The sequence below is a fragment of the Martes martes genome (assembly GCF_963455335.1).
Source record: "Martes martes genome assembly, chromosome: X".
Taxonomy (NCBI): Eukaryota; Metazoa; Chordata; class Mammalia; order Carnivora; family Mustelidae; genus Martes; species Martes martes.
The window spans coordinates 27,301,446-27,324,050 of NC_137897.1; the positions used below are offsets into that span (position 1 = coordinate 27,301,446).

A 22,605-nucleotide genomic window follows, 5' to 3' on the forward strand; every position below is an offset into this window, starting at 1 on the left:
TCACATTTGTAAGAATGGCTAAAACCAACAACACAAGAAACAACAAGTATTGGTGAGAATTTGGAGAAAAAGGAACCTTCGTGCATTATTGGTGGGAATGCAAACTGGTGCACCCACTGTGGAAAACAGTATGGAGGGTCTTCAAAAAATTAAAAATAGAATTACCATATAATTCAGTAATTCCACTACTGAGTGTTCACTCAAAGAATGTAAAAACACTAATGTGAAAAGACATATACATCCTTATGTTTATTGTACCATTATTTACAATACCAAATTATGGAAGCAGTCTTATTGGTAAATGAATGGATAAAGAACATGTGGTGAATATATTCAATGGAATAGTACTCAGCTATAAAAAAAGAATAAAATCTTGCCATTGTCAACAACATGGATGGATCTAGAGGATATAATGCTAAGTAAAATATGTCAGTCACAGAAGGAAAAATATAATATGGTTTCACTCATAAATGGAATTTAAGAAACAAAACAAATGAACATAGGAAAAAAGAGACAAACAAAAACCAGACCCTTAAATACAGAGAACAGAGTGATAGTTACCAGAGGGAAGGGAAGCAGGGGGAATGGGTGGAATACACAGAGGGGATTAAGAAAAGATACATGAGAAAGGCATGGCATATTTAATTTTCTACTTTGGCTGAAAACTCAATTTCTTCTGATTCTTTTCATGGGATTTTTTTCCTGATATTCTAGCCACTGTTCTTCCTACCTTACTTAATCTGAGGTTCCTCAACACTGCTTTATTTCTATTTTTAATCTTTATTCTTTATGTTTTTAAAAACAGAGGTATCAACAACATATTTTAATGCTAATAAAGTTTACCATACAAAGCTGTGGAAAAATCAAAATAATATTCTTGTTGCACCCCAAAATTCTAATTTATCTTTTAACAAAAATAATATTGCCTACTGATTCATCTTTTGGTTCTCCTCACACCCAAGAAGTAAAATACTTTGCAAATGGCAGAGTGAATTCTAGCATCTGGGCATGTCTATCTCTAATTCATTGTATTTTTCTACTTTGAAGATCAAAGTATAATATGCAAATTACCAGTGCAACATAGTTAGAAAAATAATACCTAATTGTGATTTTATTTCCTCAAAAATATATGGAAAAAATTAATATCATAGACCTCTGCCACCAGAAATCCTAAAACTGAACAAAGAAAGAAATATATATCATATTTTATATATGTTGGAGAGTGGGAGAAAGCTAGCACTGTGTTTTATAACTTCAGACTGCTAATTAGCCAACCTAAAACTAAAATGAGATACTGAAGGGGAGCAAAATATGCCACTTTGACATGTGGATTATTTTGAGCTGAAGTCAATCAAGACAGAGAGCTCAAGAAAAACATATACGTCTTCTTTAACTGTATGTAAAAGAATTTGGGTAGGGGCCCTGGCCCAGAAAGAGAGTTATTACCAGAAATTACTAAGTATCTGAAGGACCTATCTATATGGCAAGGCAAACTTCTAATTACCAAACATCTGCTCTTCTTATTGTCCTGTGAATTAGCCTCCTCCCATTTGAAGCCCCAAGCCCCTGTGCCATTCTTGAGCTCAGGATGGCATATAAGCCTCAATCACCCTACTTTGCCCTTGAGTCTCTTATCTTTTAGGCTCCCATATGTATGAAATTAAATTGTTTTTCTCCTTTTAATCTGTTCTATATGAGTTTAATTATTAGACCAGCCAAAGAACCTAGAGGGGAAGAAAAGGACATTTTTCCATCCCTACAAGAGAAAAGACACTAAATTTAATACATAATGTAAGCTGTTTAGGATCTTAGATTATCAGGCAATATACTTAATGATTTCTAAGTTGTTGTCTTTAATCCAAACTAGTGGTTTATATGACTTAGATGACAGATTTGTTCTTCAGGGGATAGATTAAAATGCCTTAAATATGGGCTCTGAATAAATTTCCAATGTCTGCTACCATAACACTCTACTTATATAGCTCATTTAGAATATTATCAGAGGCAATCTTCATTTGAACTGCTTCTTGCAAAATAGACATGCATAGTTTAAAATGAAGCATACCTAAACATAAAGGGAATAGTGCTGACACTCCAAAATTGTACTCAGTTCTTCAAAAGTCAGTTATGATAATAAAATCAGTAATATAAAACATTCTGCTTTGCCTTTATTCTTAAAAGGTAGAGGCCAAAGCAATTTTTCTTGAAAATTGGCATAGTGACATCAAACATTTCCACCCTTTGTGGTAATAAACAATGCTCCAGATTCCTGAAAAGACCATTAGAGAAAAACTAAGACAACATTCATTGTTACTAAATGTATATATTTCCCCTATAAGATCAGGAAAATACATTAGTATGAATGTGTAAATATATTTAAAAAATTATCCAAAGCCTGTCTATAAAATGAGAGGGAAAGAAAAACTTTTAAAAAAGCATACATCTACAAGCATAAAGAGAACAGGAGAAGAAAATGGAGCAAACTCAAGATGCTAACAAATTTGGGGAAGCACTTCCTTGCTTTATGACAAAACCAAAGTTTTCAGGCTCACTCATATGACCAGCTGAGGATCAGGAATAAAATGTTCTTCTAATGAGTTGTGGTTACTTTTAATGTGGAATGATACTTAGCAAGGAACATCTGAGTGCTAGTGAGATATTATGATTTATAATAAGGAATATATACTTGTTCTTTATCCTAGGAATTTCCTAAGTGATAAGAGTGATAAAGATGTCTTTGGTTATGTTAATAAGGTGACTTTTGGAAAGTCTTTGGGCAATGTAAGGATGGGAGCTATTTGGGGAGGGGGAAAACCAACCTTGTGAGCTGAGGGTTGGTATGGTTGATTAAATCACTGTTCATTGATAACTTATTCAACCTCTAGCCCCTCTTCCCTCCCCATGAGTGGTTGCATTTTCTGAAACAAGATCATGAGGATATAAAAAAAAGATCAAAAAAGAAGAGTAGCGTTAAATATATTTTATGACATAGATCAAAAAACTTATCTCTCCTAAGTCCTGTCTTAGGAAGCTATAGGAGGTTATCCTATACTAAAAACAAGAGAGTAAACCAAGGAAGATGATGATACGGGATCTACAATGCTAGGGGTCAAACATCAAAAAGAAGTAGAGAGAGCTCTCTAGGGAATAGCTGTGTTAACAGGGTTATGGACAAGCATTCTAGAGGGTGGTAGGAGTAACAGTCTTGAGTTCTCATCTTAACTTTAACTCCTAGGATATCTGACAATGATAGTCACACCATCTTCTTGACACTTTCTGCCCTTCTTTGTCTCTTTTTCTTTGACTTACACTGTAAATATTGCTGCTATCCATGGCCCCCAATGCTCTACCTGATGTGCCTCATCTATTTCTCTAGTCACAAGCCCTAACTATATCATGAAGCTATGTAATATATCTATCTATATATATATATCATATATATCATATATATGTAATATATATTACATAGCTTCATGATATATATCATATATATGATATATATCATATATGTAATATATATCATATATGATATATATATCATGAAGCTATGTAATATATATATTACATAGCTTCATGATTTATGATATATATATGATATATGCTATCTATATATATATCACATATATAGATATATATAGATATATTACACATTGTAAGTTAAATCCATTCAATTCCCAATCCCCATTAAGTAAAACATTATATAACCTAAATCCATCAGCTCCCATACCCCACTCAGCAAAATAAAAGCCTGTGAGATGAACACCAGCCTTAAGCTTCTCAGAGGGATTCAATTCCTCTTGTTCTCAAAAGAATATTAATGATAGAATAGATAGAAAAGAATATTAATGATAATAGCCAATACTAATTGAGTGTTTAACACATGCCAGGTATAATTCCTTGTGTTTTGCATGCAGAACACCTTTTAATCTTTTAAATAAATATTTGATGGGGAAGTTGAGGCTTATGAACATTTAGTAATTCACTTAAGTTTACGCACACTAAGTGGTAAATTGGGAATTAAAATTCAGGCTACTGAATCCAGTATTTGCCCTCATACTGATTTCCTGAACACCTCACAACCAAATTAAACCAAATATTTGAATATGTAACAGCAAAGGGATCAAGAGCCACCCAAACATACCTCTCTCATCTTTCTTTCTCAGTTCATATCTCAATTTAAGTTACCTCTATCTGTCTAGTATCCTGAGATAGTATCTTGAGTCCATCAGATGCCTTCTTTGTTTCCCTTTTCCAATCATTAACAAACCATTGTTGTTTCAATCTATCTAACTGGATCTTCATTTATATCATGTTTGCCTCCTATGAGGACTCCATCATGGCTTGGTGGATTGGTTCAGGAAGCACTTAGAAATCTAAGTGTAGATCTTGAACTCAGTGTTACAAATACATATTTGGAAGTTGTATCCTCAAAAAATCAATTCCTGAGTGCTTCCAAAGCATCAAGCCCAGTGTTAAGCCCAGTGTTAAGCCCTGGATAGAAATGATATTTGAAGACATGAAAGAACATGAAGGAGAAAGTGTTCACGGAAGAAAGGACTGAGATAGTCCCCAGTATGACCAACTTTGATTTCATTTCCTCTCTCCCTTTCCTCCTTCCTTATTTCCATTCATTCTATTCATTCATTAAATATTTATTGAATATCATTGTACATCAGGGTTTATACCCTAGGCTAAGTGATGACCGAGTCGAAGTTCAGACCTTCATTTAATAGATGTGAAATATATGTAAACAATAATTATAATGTATTTGACATAGCTCCTACCTAGTAAATGCTATGAAGAAGGAAACTATTGGTAAATGAAGCTTATCTCCAATGATTTCTGGCCATCCAACCTAGATCATGAAAGACACAAAGATCAGGTCAACTCCAATGCAAAACCATTCAATTTACAGAGACATTCCTTTCTCTCTCACAAGCAGATGCACGTGCACATGCATGCACATACACATAGTGTATCACTATGTGTATACATACACATACATACACATAGTGATAAAGGGACTATGTGTATACATACACATACATACACATAGTGATAAAGGGACTTTGTATCCTCTCTTAAATTTTTTTCTTAAAAATTAATATAACTTTTAAATTTTGACCTTAAATTTAATTTCAGGAACTGAAAATATATATATTTTTTAAAGATTTATTTATTTATTTTAGATAGCGCATGGGAGTTGGGGGCACGGTGAAGAGGAACAGAGAGAGAGGGAGAGAAAAACCTCAAGCAGACTCCCCTCTGACTGCAGAGCCTTACACAGGGTTCAGTCCCAGGACCTGGAGATCATAACCTGAGTCAAAACCAATAATCTGCTGCTTAACTGACTTAGCCACCCAGGCACCCCTGCATACTTTTTCCATGATAATATACTAAAATTAAATTTTTCCACAAATTCTCACGGGAAATTTACCTGTACTTTCCTGCCAGATCCTCTCCTTCAATAGTCTTTCTTACCCCCCATAAATAGCCATCCCATCCTGTTTCATGTTCAGGTTAAAACTGTTTAAACTTGTTTTTAAAACTGTTTTTCTTCACTCTCTCAGTCTCCATATGCAGTCCATCTGTAAATTTTATTATCTGTACTTTCCAAACTACAGCCATTTTCCTTCAGGTCCATGGCAACCAACCTGGTTCTAGAATCCACCCCCCCCACACCCAACCTGGATTATGACACTGTCCTCTAGTCACCTCTCAAACTCTACTTTTACAACCTACATTATAAGTTACATTGCTTCCAGTCACTCCTGAAAACACTCAGTCTCCTAACCTACCAGGAAGCCAAAGCCTTGACAGTGGTCAGTAGGTTCTACCTAATTTGTCCTGCCGCAGTACTGTTTCACCTATAATTCATAGTACTCATCCCCAGCCACTCTAAACCAGGGACCCTGCTGTCCCTGGAACACAAAATCCTTCAGCAGGACTTCTGTACATGTTCTTTCTGCCTGGAGTTTTGTATCTCTTCCCTCAGGCTTCTTATATCTCCCTTTAGTGAGGTTTTCTCAGAATCCATTGCACATGATAGCATCCACCTTATTCATCTTAGCAACCATCACTATTTGAAATTCTATATTCTAAGTTTCAGAGAGAGAAAACAAGTTGACAAATAAGTACAGAGAATGTCGAAGAGTTTGCTAAATGTTTTCTTGTTCAGTTTCACACATCTGGATCACAGGGCCTTATGACTAAAGGGACATTTTTCTTTCCACTGCCATATTTAAAAATCTAGAGCACATGATCTGTAATATGTGCTCAATAAATCATTAAGTTAATTAATGTAGACTTTCTGTGTATTTCTGTCAAAACATGTTTCCTTAAATATAAATGACTTTTTAAATGAAGGATAAGAACTTAATGCATAGACATAATATTCAAAATATTTATTCACCGCCTGACATAATAGCTGTAGAAAATTTTAATAATAAGATCAAGTTCTAACTGGGAACCTCCAAGTTCCTGGGCTCCCCTGCTAGACCTGTGGAATCAGAAACTCATATAGTTATGAGTCCCAGCAATCTGTTTTAGCAAGCCCTCTAGGTGATCTGATGCAGTATGCTAATGAGTATGCATGATATCAAACAACTACCAAAAAATGTTACCCACTTGAATCTTCATTTTACATCCACATGTCTATTCTCTAAGTGTAAAGCATAGGCTTCATATTCAATTTTGCAGGAAGGATTAGTGGTTGTAGGGCCGTCTAATTGCTCTATCATTGGCTATTGTTTTAGAAGTAAACATTTTTCAACCAGAGGTCGAATATAAACATGATTAAACCAATATCTCATTGTTGGACCAACCGGCCCCAGCAACAATGCAATTATTCAGGAATGGCTTCATGTTCTCTCACGTCCTCCATTCCGCCCTCACACAGATCTCTTTGGCCACTCACCACCTGACAGGCCAAGCTTTCTCAACTGTTCCATATTTCTACATGCAATTCTTGATGCCTTTATCTACTTCTAATTTGTTGCTGTGTGAACAACTTCAGATTAAATGTCACCTCTTTTCAAAAAGCTGTCATCTTCTCTAAGCAAATAGTCATTCTTTCTTCTGTTGCCATGACACCTGTATTATATTAAAGGCCTATTTATTAGTTTATATAATTGTTTCTTCCCTCAAATGATAATCTTTTAGGGAAGAAAAACTATGTTGTGTTGTGCCTCTTACAGTATACAATACTATGCTTGCTTGCCACATAGTTGGCACTCAACAGATATTTGTTGAATCTTGGAAGGTTATTTGAGCAACCATATATCTCTGGTGGGATGGTACCAGAGTGCCAACTATTCTTCCTGAAATGAAAATAAATCACGACATTCAATATATGTTGTCTTGCTAGAAAGTTATGATAAGCCCTAAGACAGAATAAATCAGGTAACTAATACATTTGCCTATCAGCTACAGTTATTTTTTCCCTAGGAAGAATCATTCTCATTGGTAAATACTTAAATTTTCCAGCTAAATATGCTTGCCACTAAGACCATTCTATACTATATAGGTAGAGCAATCAACAATTCTAATTTTCTCCTAAGGTATTTCAGAATATAGTAGCTTAAAGAACAAAATATGTGTACTTTTTAAAACTACCTAGAGTTATTAGAGCACAGTAAGTGGGTTAATCAAGTACATATTTCTAAGAAAGATCTGCAAAATAATCAATAAATTATTTGTCTTTCATTAAAAATAGTGGGACCTATCACAATCCAATTTTCCTTTCACTAACTGAATGATATTCTTTGTTACTTAGGTACTTTGCAAAGATTAGATTCAAGAAAACATTCAACGGAATGGTTCTCTGTGGGTTAGACCATTAGCATAATTATCTAAATTACAAACACAGACACATCATTCTAGAAGTCATCTTAACATACATGTTAAGGAGTCCACGATGCCAGTAGGGCAATAGTTCATATTTCTCACAAAATTATTTAAATAAATGTTTAAATTCTCTCTTATACATGATAATTTGTGATTAGTGAAAATAAAAATTAATAATAACAAATAAAAATACTCACAATTTAGATAATTATATTGATAATTAGATTAGGTCACTCACCAAAACTCATCATGTGCATGTATTACCATTTAATGTATTAGAAATCATGTGGAAAAACTCAATTAAAAACCTTTCTCAACAATGGTTGAGTTTTCATGTTACTAAACATTTAAGGTAGATTATAAGGTATCTGTTGGTATTGCGAGCATTAATCACTTTCCATTCTCAAGTTTTCAATGTCCTCAAATCCCCTCACCATTTCTCATAAAACTTAGCAATTTGGGGATGAATCCTGAGAAAAATGTAGCACTTGGTAGATGGAGTAGCTGTCACAATAGTAACGGATACAGAAATGTTACGGGTTTTAGAGTCTGATTTCTTGGGTTCCAGCTTCATCTCTTCCATTTACCATAAGCAAGCTACCTACACTCATATTTAGCTCATCTTGAATACTATCTCATGAGGTTACTAGAGCAAATAACCATAAAAATATAATTCAATAGGATAATTAATGTGAGAATATACAGGAAAAAAAGTTACTAATCTTCAAAATTTCTGAAATGAGGATGTCTATAGTTTCCTGTACTGATAATCACTTCACCAAAACAACTGTATCCAATAAGTCAACTCTTACCAAAGCCTTGTATGGGCTTGTTGGTGCTCAAGAAAGTCTTCCCCAAGATATACCACAGTGGCATATAGTTATTTTGAATTAAAGCTACTTAAGAAAATGTCAGAGTAAGAATACTCTGACCTTCCTTTGTCCCCTGAAAGCAGGAAATAAATCTCTCATGTAAAAGTTATCTTCCTTGTACCAAGAGATAAAGAGATGCTCTTACCATCAGAGACAGGGAATTCAGGGCTAAAGAAGCTATACAAACAAGAGGCTGTATAAACAAACCCTGTTGCTTTTATTAATTTATTACTCTAGCCCAAATTCTGTAGAATTCCTTACCAATTGAAACTACCAAACATAGGTTTTTCTTTATCCTGTCATTTCCTTTGTCTAAAATGTATAAAAGCTGCAGGCCTTGGTCATTTCTTTGGATATCAATTTTATCATTGGTCTTCCTTGTGCATGTAATTTACCTTTGTTTTTTTTCTCCTGTTAGTCTGTCTCGTATCAATTTAATTCTTAGGCCAGCCGGAAGAACACTGAAGGGCAAAGGAAAATTTTCTTCCCAAAAGCTGCTTATCATGATCAGAGATATAGTGCATTGCCCTTCATCTTCTATAGTAATCTAATTCTTTCTGGAATCAATTAGTAGGGAGAAACAGGAAGCCAGGGGCATAACGATGACTTTATATCTATGATGACCCTCCAATGACACAATATTTCTAATCTATCACCTCTGTTAAATCAAGCCCTTTGAGTAACAGTCCTATATAAATTTGTTAGTTATATATAAGTTTCAAATTGACACAGAGGAAATATACATATACTGTTACCTTTTTCACTGAAACAATGTTTTGTTTCTAAATCTCATTATCTTCCTTTCGCATAATGAAACCGTTTGATTCATTTTAAACTGAGTGTGTGTCCATGCCTGTTTGTGCGTTTGTATGTGTTAACGGCATGGATTGGCATAGAGAGTGTAGCAGGATAATAAAACATAAATAAATGTTCTATCCTCCCTCTTCCATCCAAAGAAAGTAGCCAAAACCAGAAAGAAGTGAGCAGGTGTTAAGGAAAGTTTCCTATATATACAATTCCTTCAATTGGGCAAATATACTACACAGTAAAAAAAAAATGGCAATATTTTATGTTTATGTTTTAACATTTATAAAGCCCTTTTAATATATGTTTTCTTACAAAGTAGACATGGACATATGAGGAAAACAAGACTCAAAGAATTTTTTATTTTATGTTTACCTTTCTTTCCAAAGTGAATTCAAGTGTGAATAAAATGATTTCTTCTAAGGCTTCATGACAGAGAGCTGTGTAAAGAAGCCTGGTTTACTGATTCACAATTTTGGTGTTAATTTGCATGACATCAGGCTTATCATGCTGGCTAGGATATAAATAATGATAAATTCTTGGGAAAAGCTTGTTACACCAGTTAATTCTGTCTTGTGTTATCATTATCCCAAGAGGGTAAAATCTGGCTTTTTAGTTATAAATATGTATTGTTGTAGCAATGAAGACATAAATGCATTATTATATCATAGGCCCTTGTGAAGTTCATAGATAAAACTAATTACACATTTCTACTTCATTTAAATAAAATACCAAGTTGTCTACTCCTTTTGGAAGGATCATACAGAAAAGTGTATTTCGAGGATAGAAATAAAGATAATCACTAAATCCAATGTAGGATCAAAACTGGCACATAACTCACTGGGAGATGGTTTAAATCTTTCAATTGATCTAGTAGTAAATATTTTCCCCCACAGATTGCTTTTTCTCCACACAAATATCAAGCAAGTTTTATGACAAAATTATTTTTGGTCATAATTTCAAGTGTACTTTCCTTAAATAAGCTTGTGTGAATGAACCTGTGTAATTCTTATTATGTGAATTATATATGTCATAAACAGTAAACAGTTTTAGGATTATAAAATACCTACAAATTACATGAATAGAATATTTACCTTGAATTAATCGTACCTAACAATGGCTTTGTGTTTATGTGGAGGTAAATAATGTCTGCTTATCTTTATAGAATAGATGTGATAAATCATATTCTAGTAAAAATTTTTGGAATTGAAGGTTAGTAGAAGACTTATTTTGAAGAAGAGATAGGATCTATTTTAAAACGGTACTAGGAAAGTGAGAAATCAGTTGGATTTACTACAAAGGTACATTTGGCTTCAATTGACACAGAATGATAAGACTTTCTTTAATCATATTTTCTTCCTTAAGTATTCCTTATATAATTTTACATAATAATAGGGAACTACTTTGCAGTCTCTTTTTATTTTACAAACATTATATAAATGAATGTGTGTAAGCCTCACTGTTAAACATTTTAAATCATCCTATTCATTTTTATTATTGTTTGTGTGCTACTCTAATTTACCACACCAATGATAATTTTTCATTGCTTTTTCTTTTTAAAGTCCTCTTCAACACATTCTTTTTCATTCAGATTTTTTCTTCTTTCCTTAAACTTAGCAGATACTTAATTTCTGTACTGTTGTCCAAAATGCATTTAGTATATTTAGTTAGTACACTGGTACTGATCATTGGGGTTACAAAGAAAATATATTCCTGCTTTCAGTGGTTTCCAATTATCTCAGTGAAGAGTGTTTTTCTCTTTGATGATCCTTCTTTTAGAGTCTATCAGGTAGTACAACTTTCTTCATAAAGGTTTTCAGATTCATTCTAGCCCACAGTACTGCTATCTCTCACCACTGCCCATTCTGCTACTCCATTTAGCAGTAATCCAGTATCCCCCAAACATGTAGGTTACATGAGATCTGAAGATTCAACTTCAACTAATCTTGTGTCTCCTACAGGCCTGGAGCTCTGCTGAACACCAGGTAATAACACAATAAATATGTGCTAAGTGACGTATGTGTTATGTTTATCTTTTGGTATCATCAATGGGCTTAAACTGAATCAGTTAGCCTTTTCATAATTCTCAAAATTAGATACAAAAACTTAGTCATTACTTGAAGTCCTGACCAGAAAAAAAATCAGATAACATGGAAAATATATTTTAAGTTTTTCTAAATGAAAAATCAACACACACATATATAAATTTTATCTCTAAATACTTTTTCCTCTGTCTTTATAAACTTTTATTTCTATTCCTGACACCTACTATATGTCCAAATACGAAACTTTGGTGACTCTCCTGATCCAATTTTAACAGGCTGAGGGAGAACACTTATAAAACAAATGAAGGAAGTAGAAGTTGTGTTTGGAGGAGGGGATACTTAGGAAAAACAGTCAATGCACTCATGCATGTAGTTTTTTGCAGCCTTTAAAATATGGGCACTCATAAAGATAGGGGAAAATTGCTCTAAGGCAGTGCCAACAATGTATTCAAAGAAGACAGCATATCAAACTAGCATGTGAGTTGTGGTAAATGATACTTGAAATGTCAATGTACAGAGAGTAATGACCTATTTAGATTTGTGGGAATGAGAATTTGCAGTGTTTGTCTCAGTTTCGTCTACATACCTTATTAAAACAACTCATTGATTTTTTTTAAATTTATTTATTTGACGGACAGAGATCACAAGTAGGCAGAGAGGCAGACAGAGAGAGAGGGGGAAGCAGGCTCCCCACCGAGCAGAGAGCCCGATGTGGGGCTCGATCCCAGGACCCTAGGATCATGACCTGAGCCGAAGGCAGAGGCTTTAACCCACTGAGCCACCCAGGTGCCCCAACAACTCATTGATTTAATTCAAAGAGTCAGAGTATTATGTCACATTTACTATTTCAAAAGATCTCCTTATGATTCTGATTTGTCTGTATATTTGTTTGAAAGCTTGTATCTATTGTCTGTTTTGAACTTTCAAAATTAAGAAGATTTTAATGAGACCAGTAAATTTAGCAATTAAAACATATACAACCATCTGGTAAACATACTCTGGAATTAGAAATTCCAATTTTGCATATTTCTGAGTTTATTTTTCATTTCTTCTCCTTCAGTAGCGTTATAACTTTTTTATTATTTCTATCTACTTAGTTCAAAAAAAGTTGAGATTTTTAAAATAGGTATTCCTTTTTTTAAGTTTATTGTTTAAAGTTCCATAATGGCAAATTGAACATAATAAAAAAATGAAGATCTATAATAGCAATTCATTAATTGTCAATTCAGTAAGTAAATAGAAATGAAATTTCCTTAGTTAAAATTCAGTAACTTTACTTCTTGCTAACATAGTAAAGACTACCTGGCAACATTCTGCTATCAAATACTACAAACAATGGATGATACTTGAAAACCTTTTATAATAGTAATGGGAACACTTTTTATACTGCATCTCCCAGTGGATAGTTTTGGATTCATTACCAAAACTTTTATAAAACAAGACAGACCCATGGAGAGAGTGACCCACATATATTAAGACTTTTAGGCATTGTGGTAGGAATCTTCACATATCTGACCCTCTTAATCCTCACAATCACATGAAATAATCATTATCAGCCATTTTTACCTCTCTTAAAGCTTGAATATAGGGGCCATATTTTACTAGCTTTATATTTCAGTCATTGGGAGTTGATTCTTCAGGTAGACACCCAATATATATGTGTACACGTATACATACATGACTGTACAAAAATGGTTCGCAAAGCACTGATTTGCTGAAATTCAGAGTTAATTAAATGTAAATCCAAGTCTTTCTAACCTCAAAATGTATATAAAGCTCTTTACATGGTACTCTTAATGCTAGCTTTCAAAGTAAGAATATTTTACTCTATGTTCACATATAATTATCCAGAGTTGTGCTGTCTATGGATTATAAATCAAGTTGCATGTATAAAATAAATAAATATTATTAATAGTATGGGTTGATGCCTGTAGAAAAAGAGGATAAACTTATCTTAAATTATTTGACATATGCCCTAAGTGATAGGGGCCAAACAGACCCAAGGCAGTTGTATCAGTTTTTCTTGAACTAGGAAAGACTAAGAAGGACAAAAGTATTATCACTTTCAGACAGTAAAAATTCCCTCATGTCTTCTGCTACTGTGTAACATATACTAGCTACTTGGTGGAAAATTGCAGTTATAATCCTTGGATGATTGATGTAATTAAAGAAGCTCACATTATCACTAAGATTCAAAGATATATTTTGTCTAATTCAATAATTTCTCTTTATGTGTATTCTGCTGCTTCTTCCTTAATTAAAAGTCAGCATAATGTTCCCAAATTTGCACAGCTAAAACAATGACACTAAGAGAAAACCAATATGGACATTTAAATTTACCCAGGTATATAGTTCATTTTGAAAATCAGTCAATTACCTTATATCTTAGAAGAAACAAAATATTCTTACCTTAGAAAACTGTGCATTTATCCATTTTGTGAATGTTTTCTTTTGAACATCTTCTCTTTCATCTATAATGTAAAATTTAAAAAAGATTTAAGAACTAAGAAAGAATTCTGAATATCACATTTTATAACCAAAATAACTCTCAATTATTACATATCAATGTTATTTTATATGTGGTGTTAAATTCATCAATAATGAAATTAAACATAAGTGATATTGGTATTGGGCATCCAAACTAAAAAAAATGAGATGTCTAAAATAATTGATCCAGTCAAATTCATGCTCATTCAAATACTGTATAAAGGCATTATAGAAAAGTAGTCTCATCTGAATAAAGGAAATATTACTTATCCTCCTATGGTGAATAGATACTCTAGCATAATCAGAAAAGCCTATTATCTGTTATTTCTTCTGAAAAATTATTCCTGAGCTTTTTCCTCTTACAGACCATGTGAAAGCATTTTCCCCTCTTTTGCAATACCGCCATACTCTAACATGGGTCCCCCCTGCATAGCCTCCTTCCATTTTAGGAGATGTTTCCTTATGATCAGGAACATGGTTTTATATCCCAGAACCTAGCATTGTCTGCACAAACTAAGACTTCAGCAAATATTTGATAAATATGCAAACACTTTAGAGGAGAGGGATATTACAACTCCAAAATTTTTAGTACCTCTTTTCATCCAAAAGTCAGGAAATTTCAAATCAAAATGCAAATGACACCCTTCATGGATTATATATAAATACTCAAAGGGAAAATCTCCAAGGACTTCTTACACCAACAGATTACAGTGGAAAATTATTAAGAAAACAGCTTCACAGAATTAATGCTTCTAAAAATTCTATTTTTTTCAAGTTGGAAATTAGTATGGCATTAAATGGGCATAAAATAATCAATCTTGATTCATTGAAATCCTTTTTTTAAGGCCAAAGCGTATCTTTAAATTACTGTAAATGCAGTCATATTAATTAATGTTCAATAAATGAGTGCATCTGAGAGAGATTTAAAATGGAGAGGTTTTATATTTTATTTACATTGGGTCAAAAAACCCTTATGGAAATGTCCTGACAAAATAACCTCATTTGGTCTTGGATTCTTTTTCAGCAGTAAATCTTGACTGCTTTTCCTGAAAATGGATGACCCATAGTAAAGAATAATTTTCCCATGACAAATGTATCCACGTACTAAGAAAATCTGTTTATCAGTAAAGCACTTTATTATTCTATAAGTGGATACTCTTAAGTGATATGAAATAACAGTGGATAAATAATAAACCTAAAACTGTTCTCCTAGATGAGAAAATTTTATTTAGCATCACAAAATACTTTTCTTCTTATTTAATTGTGTGGGTCCACAAACTACACTGCATGTGGGCAAATATCAGGATTACTCATACAGTGCAGGATAATTCATAGCTACTGTATGGAAGATTTTTCTTTGGTGACAGTATAAATCAATAAAAATATATAGTAATAGTTTCTGAAACTAATCTAGCCTTTTGTGAATATACTTCCCTAAATTCAATACTATCCTTTGATAATAATGAAATACATAAAGAGAACATTTCAAATGGTCAATTTTTAACCGTTTTCATGGACTTGTTGCAGGAAGACTTGCCAGTACATTTATTTTTCAATGAGATATACACATTTTCCTGTGTTAATAATATTACTTGCGGGGCGCCTGGGTGGCTCAGTGGGTTAAAGCCTCTGCCTTCGGCTCAGGTCATGATTCCAGGGTCCTGGGATCGAGCCCCGCATCGGGCTCTCTGCTCAGCAGGGAGCCTGCTTCCTCCTCTCTCTCTGCCTGCCTCTCTGCCTACTTGTGATCTCTGTCTCTGTCAAATAAATAAATAAAATCTTTAAAAAAAAAAAAATAATAATAATAATATTACTTGCAATTTCAGTTATTTTCCCCTACATGTGCATGCAAATTCTGTCAGATATGGGAGAGTAAATGAGTCATTTGAAAGCACACACTTAAAGGTTGTAAAACATGCCCAAACATTTTCACCAAAAGTTGAATAGGAAGATACCTGGAGAGATATGTTCCACGTACTTTTCAGTTAAAAGTAGGTAGTAATGCAATATTTTTATGGGTTTCAATCATATGTACAAAGAGTGATTTTTAGGTAGGCTTGAAGGCAGGAGGGAAACCTTGACATTATGTGCAAAAGAGTATGTATCTATTGTGTCAACAGCACTGAAAGTGAATTTTGTCATACAAATATCACTAGGTCTTCTTTTTTACTTCTTTCACTTTTAATACAAGAAAAACATGCCTTTAATGAATTATCTGCTTGTTTTATTTTGCTATATAACATTTGTTTTAACATGATAAATATTAATATAACTGGCTTTATTGTTATAAAATATATATCATTTATTAGTGTTTTATTGTTCACAGAGCTGTTTTACATGTCATCTCAATCCATATGTAATTTGGCATTTTATCCATTAAAAAAATACAAACTCGGAGTCCAGTCTCTCATGCTTTATCTCCCCCTCCGATTTCCCCCAATTCACTTTTCCTTTCCTTCTCCTAACGTCCTTCATGTTATTCCTTATGTTCCACAAGTAAGTGAAACCATATGATAATTGACTTTCTCTGCTTGACTTATTTCACTCAGCATAATCTCCTCCAGTCCTGTCCATTTGATACAAAAGTTAGGTATTCCTCCTTTCTGATGCTGCGTACAAACTGAGGGTTTTGGAAGGGAGAGGGGTGGGGGGATGGGTGAGCCTGGATGTGGGTATTAAGGAGGGCACATATTGCATGGAGCACTGGGTGTGGTGTATAAACAATGAATCTTGGAACACTGAAGAAAATAAAATTAAATTAAGATGTTAAAAAAATAAAAATTTTTAAAAAGACCAAAAAATACAAGCTCGGAGGGAATAAAGCTAGTAAGTGACACAGATGAACCTGATATAGATTATTTGAATCAAAGTCCATGGTTTTTCACATTAAGCAGTTCACATTATACTTGCATAGATAATATTGAATGGCATAAGATAATCAAAGTCACAAAAGTTGAATGTATAAACACAAATACAAAAATAACCATTATTTGAGAGCCTCTATTTTAAACAATCCAAAGAATTCTGTGTATGCTGTAATCTATGTGAATGACATTCTGGAATTTTATACTCTGCAACCTGTATGCCTTACATGGATTTATTCAGATTTATCCAGATTGGAAAACTGAACTTTCTTAAGATGTCAGAGGATTCATTTGTTAATATTTTAAATAATAATATTCTTATATTTACCAGTTGATATTTAGTGCTCAATTTTTGTCATAGATTAACATTATGAAAAAAATTCAAAAAATATTTAAATTAATATTAACATTGATTATTAAAAAATCACCCCAAAGTTTTGTGTCTGCTCATCATTACAATCCCCACAGACATGTATTTTACATAATCACAATAATATTCTACCTTTTAAAGTTTATTTTATCATAAATATATTAGCTGCCATTTCCTTTTGTTTGTTATTAGAGGTTTCACCATAATGAACATTTTCATGCACTCTCAGCTTCTAGTGTACAATTGTCACAGAATAAATATTTGGGTCAGCATTAAAAAAAAGTTTGTGGCTTTTACTAAATATTGTCACATTGCTTTCGCAGTGGCCATACCTATTTTTAGTGGTACTACAAAGAATGAGGTTATGCTGCTGATAGGAGTTTTGTTGCTTTCATTTTTAAAGTGCTTGTTGCTTTATTAGATATAAGGAGATAGTTGATTCTCATCTTAATTTGAATCTGTTTGATTACTAATGAAGTAGGACACATTTTCAAAATTTATTCTGCATGTTTCCACTTTTGTCAAAATACTTGTTTATAGGGACACCTGGGTGGCTCAGTGGGTTAAAGCCTCTGCCTTCAGCTCAGGTCATGATCTCAGGGTCCTGGGATCGAGCCCCGCATCAGGCTCTCTGCTCAGCAGGGAGCCTGCTTTGCTCCCTCTCTCTGCCTGTCTCTCTGCCTACTTGTGATCTCTCTCTCTCTCTGTGTCAAATAAATAAATAAAATCTTGTAAAAAATACTTGTTTATAGCCTCTGCTCACATATCTATTGAGCTCTTGATATTTTACAATTAATGGGGATGAGATTATAAATCAGTAATTCTTAAACATTTCAAGTTGTGGACTCCATTTGATTATCTGATAAAAATAATGACCCTTCTCTATATAAAAAATGCCTATACAGACATATTTACGTATTTCTTGGGGTTCACTGACCTCTCTGCAGAAGGTTCCTGTTACCATGAAATCCAAGTTAAGAATCACTATTATTAATTAAGCTATTTACTCTTAGTCAGTGAATGAATATATATTCCCAAGTGGTCGTATGTCTTTTAATTTTCATTCCATTTTTATTATGCTAAATTTTTACATATTTATTTTATTTTTTAAAAGATTCTATTTATTTATTTGACAGAGAGAGAGAGAGAGCGCGCATGAGCACAAGCAGGGGGAATGGGAGAAGGAGAAGCAGGCTCCCCACTGAGCAGGGAGCCCAATGTGGGGCTTGATCCCAGGATCTTGAGAAGGCAGTCACATAACAGACTGAGCTATCCTGGTGCCCCATATATTTTTATACATTTAAATCTATCCATTTCCATTGTTATTTCCCATGTAACTTAAAAGTCAACCCTTTTAATTATTTATTTATTATTTTTTTATTAATTAAGATTTTATTTGACAGAGAGAGATCACAAGCAGGCAGCGCAGCAGGCAAAGAGAGAGGGGGAAGCAGGCTCCCCGCTGAGCAGAGACCTGATGCAGGGCTTGATCCCAGGACCCTGAGACCACAACCCGAGCTGAAAGCAGAGGCATAACCCACTGAGCCACCCAGGCGCCCTGACCTTTTTATTTATTTTTAAAGATTTATCTGTTTATTTGAGAGAGAGAGAGAGAGAGAGAGAGAGAGAGAACATAAGAGGGGATGGGGCAGAGAGAGAGAGAGAGAGAGAGAGAAAAGCAGACTCCCTGCTGAGCACAGAACTTGACAGGGGGCTTGATCCCAGGACTTCGCTGAAACCAAGAGTCATATGCTCAAATGACTGAGCCACCTACACGTCCCTAAAAGTTGATCCTTTCAAGCACAGTTATATATCTATAGTTAATCTAAAGTGGATATACATAAATGTACATATATGATAAATTGCCATAGAGCTTATAGAGATTATTTCAATACCTTAACAAAATGTATGTGTTTACAGACATGGTCTATAGTAAGAAATATAAATATAAAATCAACAATAAAGAGAATGAGAAAAGAACAAAGTGAAATCTGTTTTTACCAGCAAATGATTATCTATATATTCCTGTCCAGTCATTTCAAGAAGCACATATTCTATTTTGTTTTGTCTAGGGTTTGTTTATAACTGATTTTCTTTTACTAATAAAAATATGCCTGAGTATATTAATGTGAGTAGCAAAGAACAAAATCTCTGTTAGAAAAATTTACTTGAAAACTGTTCCCTGGAGATGTCAAGGAGTGAAGAACTACACTTCATAAATTGCAAAAAGTGACCAACATTTTATTTTATTCTCTCTATGGGGAAAACTCATAAAATTAGCTTTCTACCATGACATAAAAATTGTATTTTGTCTCAGAATTAATTAACCCTTTCTAATAAAGTCATTTTTTATCCAATAAATCTGGTCCTTCATATTTTCTAAGATTAGTGTAATGACCTTTTGCCCTGTTATTAACTTTTATATTCCTGAGACCCTCAGTCCCCTATAAATGTAGGATAATTAAATTGTAATATTCATGATTCACAAGAGTGAGTTACTGCACAAAAATGATGTTGGCAAACTGAGAGAACATTAAATCAGGGGAACTGGCTTCCAGTCCCAGTGCAGGACTTATGAGAATGGTGGCCTTAGAATTTCCTGACCTTGGTCTCTTTATCTGTGAAATAAAGATATTAATTGCCTTTTAACTCATGGAGCTGTTTTTAAGATGCAATGAAATCATCTGTTCATGTAGTAATTTATAGAATAATCATTTACAAAAAAATAATTATTTACAGAATGCCCAGTATCTGTTGGTCATTATAGAGGTTACTGCGAAAGTAAAAAGAACTCTGTTTTTACCACAGTTCACACCCTTGTAGAATACAGATGTATGCTAGATAAATATTAAACATTTTATATAAGCAAGGATACATGTATTCAAAGGATGTTACAGGAGCATAAAGAAAGGGATATGTAGCCTTATGGATGTCAGGGAAGACATTTTCTAGGAGGGATTGACTAAGTTAAGTCTAGTAGGTGGAGCCAAAAGGAAAAAAAAAGATGCAAAGAGAAAGATGAATTTTTTTAAAGCTTTTTTAAAAAAGATTTTATTTATTTATTTGACAGAGAGAGATCACAAGTAGGCAGAGCAGCAGGCAGAGAGAGGGGGAAGCAGGTTCCCTGATGAGCAGAGAGCCCAATGTGGGGCTTGATCCCCGGACCCTGAGATCATGACCTGAGCCGAAGGCAGAGGCTTAACCCACTGGGCTGCCCAGGCGCCCCGGGAAAGATTAATCTTTAAGACGAGATTGCAGGGCATAAAGAATACAATAACATTGTATGATCCCACTCATAAATGTCATCTAAAAAAATGAATAAACAAACAAGAAGCAAAATCAAAACTATAAATACAGAGAATAAACTGATGGTTGCCAGAGGCGAGGAGGCTGGGCAACATGGTAAAGGGGAGCAGGAGATATAGGCCTCCAGTTTCAGAATGAGTAAGTCACAGGAATAAAAAGCAGAGCATAAGGAATACAGTCAATGATATTGTAATAGCAATGTGATGGGACAGATGTTAGATATACTTGTGGTCAACACAGCATCATGTATAAACTTGTCAAATAACTAAGTTGTACACCTGAAACTAATGTAACAAAGTTCGTCATCTATACTAAAAAAAAAAAAAAAAAGGCATGCTCTTCATTATATTTAATTCACTTTTGCTGCACTCTAAAGTAGGAAGGAGGGAATAGCATGGGATGAAATTACAAGGAAGTTGGGAGTGAGATTGTGGAGCGTCTCCAGGATATGACCCTATGTATGTGATCAGATAAGCCAATGTGAATAGAAGCACTGAGAAACCAAAACAAACAACCCAGTTATATAAACATCATGAATTATCCTCATTACACAGGCCAGTTCATGGTAATCTATGCCAGAAAGACGTTTTAGAAAATGGCATTTCTTTGGGTGCTAGTTAGTATGTTAATTGAAAATCCTCATCACTTAAGTGACCCAGAAAATACAAGTTTAGAACTAGAAGGGAATATTAGAGTTGGTAACAGTTTAGACATACATATAGTGAAGAAATACAAAGGAATATGAGTTTATTTCACTTTAACGAGAGGACTATTCAGTAATATGGGGGGGGGTAACAGGGTCTCTATTCTCTGATTCCACCAAAAATGAGAAAAAGGGTAATGAGAAACATGGAAGATTGAGGATAAACATTATAAGCATTATAAGCAAGGATACATATATTCAAAGGATATTACAGGAGCATAAATAAAGGGATATGTAGCCTTATGGACGTAAGGGAAGACATTTTCTAGAAGGGATTATGGTTATGTGATACTGTGGAACATTATGAAGGAAGGCCTCAAACTCAAGAAATAGTTAGAAAATGGATTTACCATGTTATTAATGCTTCAAAATGGCAATGCAAAGTGGAGGAGAGTAGAATGGAGAATGGCATGAAAATGCTTTCTATTAGGGGCGCCTGGGTGGCTCAGTGGGTTAAGCCGCTGCCTTCGGCTCAGGTCATGATCTCAGGGTCCTGGGATCGAGTCCCGCATCGGGCTCTCTGCTCGGCCGGGAGCTTCTTCCCTCTCTCTCTCTCTGCCTGCCTCTGTCTACTGTGATCTCTCTCTGTCAAATAAATAAATAAATAAATAAATCTTAAAAAAAAAAAAGAAAAAATGCTTTCTATTAAATCTGAGTAATAGCTTTTGATCATAGGATTACAGAATGTGAGGGCCGAAGGTGACATTCGTTGTTATTTCATAATGAGGAGGTCTAAAATAATTAAATTACTGCACAAAGAAGAGAAAAACAGTGTCAAAGAGGTTTCCTTACTTCTGGCTCACTCTAGAATCAATGTAGTACAGTTTTCACTGCTCATCACCCTACAAAAGTTGTTAATATTATCATCTATATCCTTTCTAATTTTCAAGACAGTGACTATCTAGATTCTAACTGTATTCCCAGCACTTAGCACAGAATATGTTACACAATAGTGCTCATTAAAGGTGTTTTAAGTTAATGAAGACCAGATTTACTTTTCAGACTTCTTACTTTTGTGCTTTGCAGATATTAATTCTATAGAGAGAAAAATGGTCCTTTAAAAAAGGTTCATGTCCCAATCTCCAGAATTTCTGAATAAGTTTTGTTAAAATTCATTTGTTTTCAAGTATGTTAAAGTATTTTATTTTATTTTATTTTATTTTTTTTTAGATTTTATTTATTTATTTGACAGAGAGAGACCACAAATAGGCAGAGAGTCAGGCAGAGATAGAGGGGGAAGCAGGCTCCCTGCTGAGCAGAGAGCCCGATGCGGGGCTCGATCCCAGGACCCTGAGATCATGACCTGAGC

At 34.0% G+C, this 22,605-nt stretch overlaps 1 protein-coding gene across 2 annotated transcripts in view; it reads right to left on the reverse strand.

Annotated features, from left to right (window-relative positions):
- The window catches only part of DMD (dystrophin), a 2,068,501-nt gene that overhangs the window by 1,859,614 nt on the left and 186,282 nt on the right, over nt 1-22,605 (reverse strand). For both annotated transcript variants that reach the window (XM_080795194.1, XM_080795193.1), the window contains exon 2: nt 13,976-14,037. In XM_080795194.1, the coding sequence (XP_080651320.1) occupies nt 13,976-14,037 (62 nt within the window). The remainder of the gene's footprint in view (nt 1-13,975; nt 14,038-22,605) is intronic.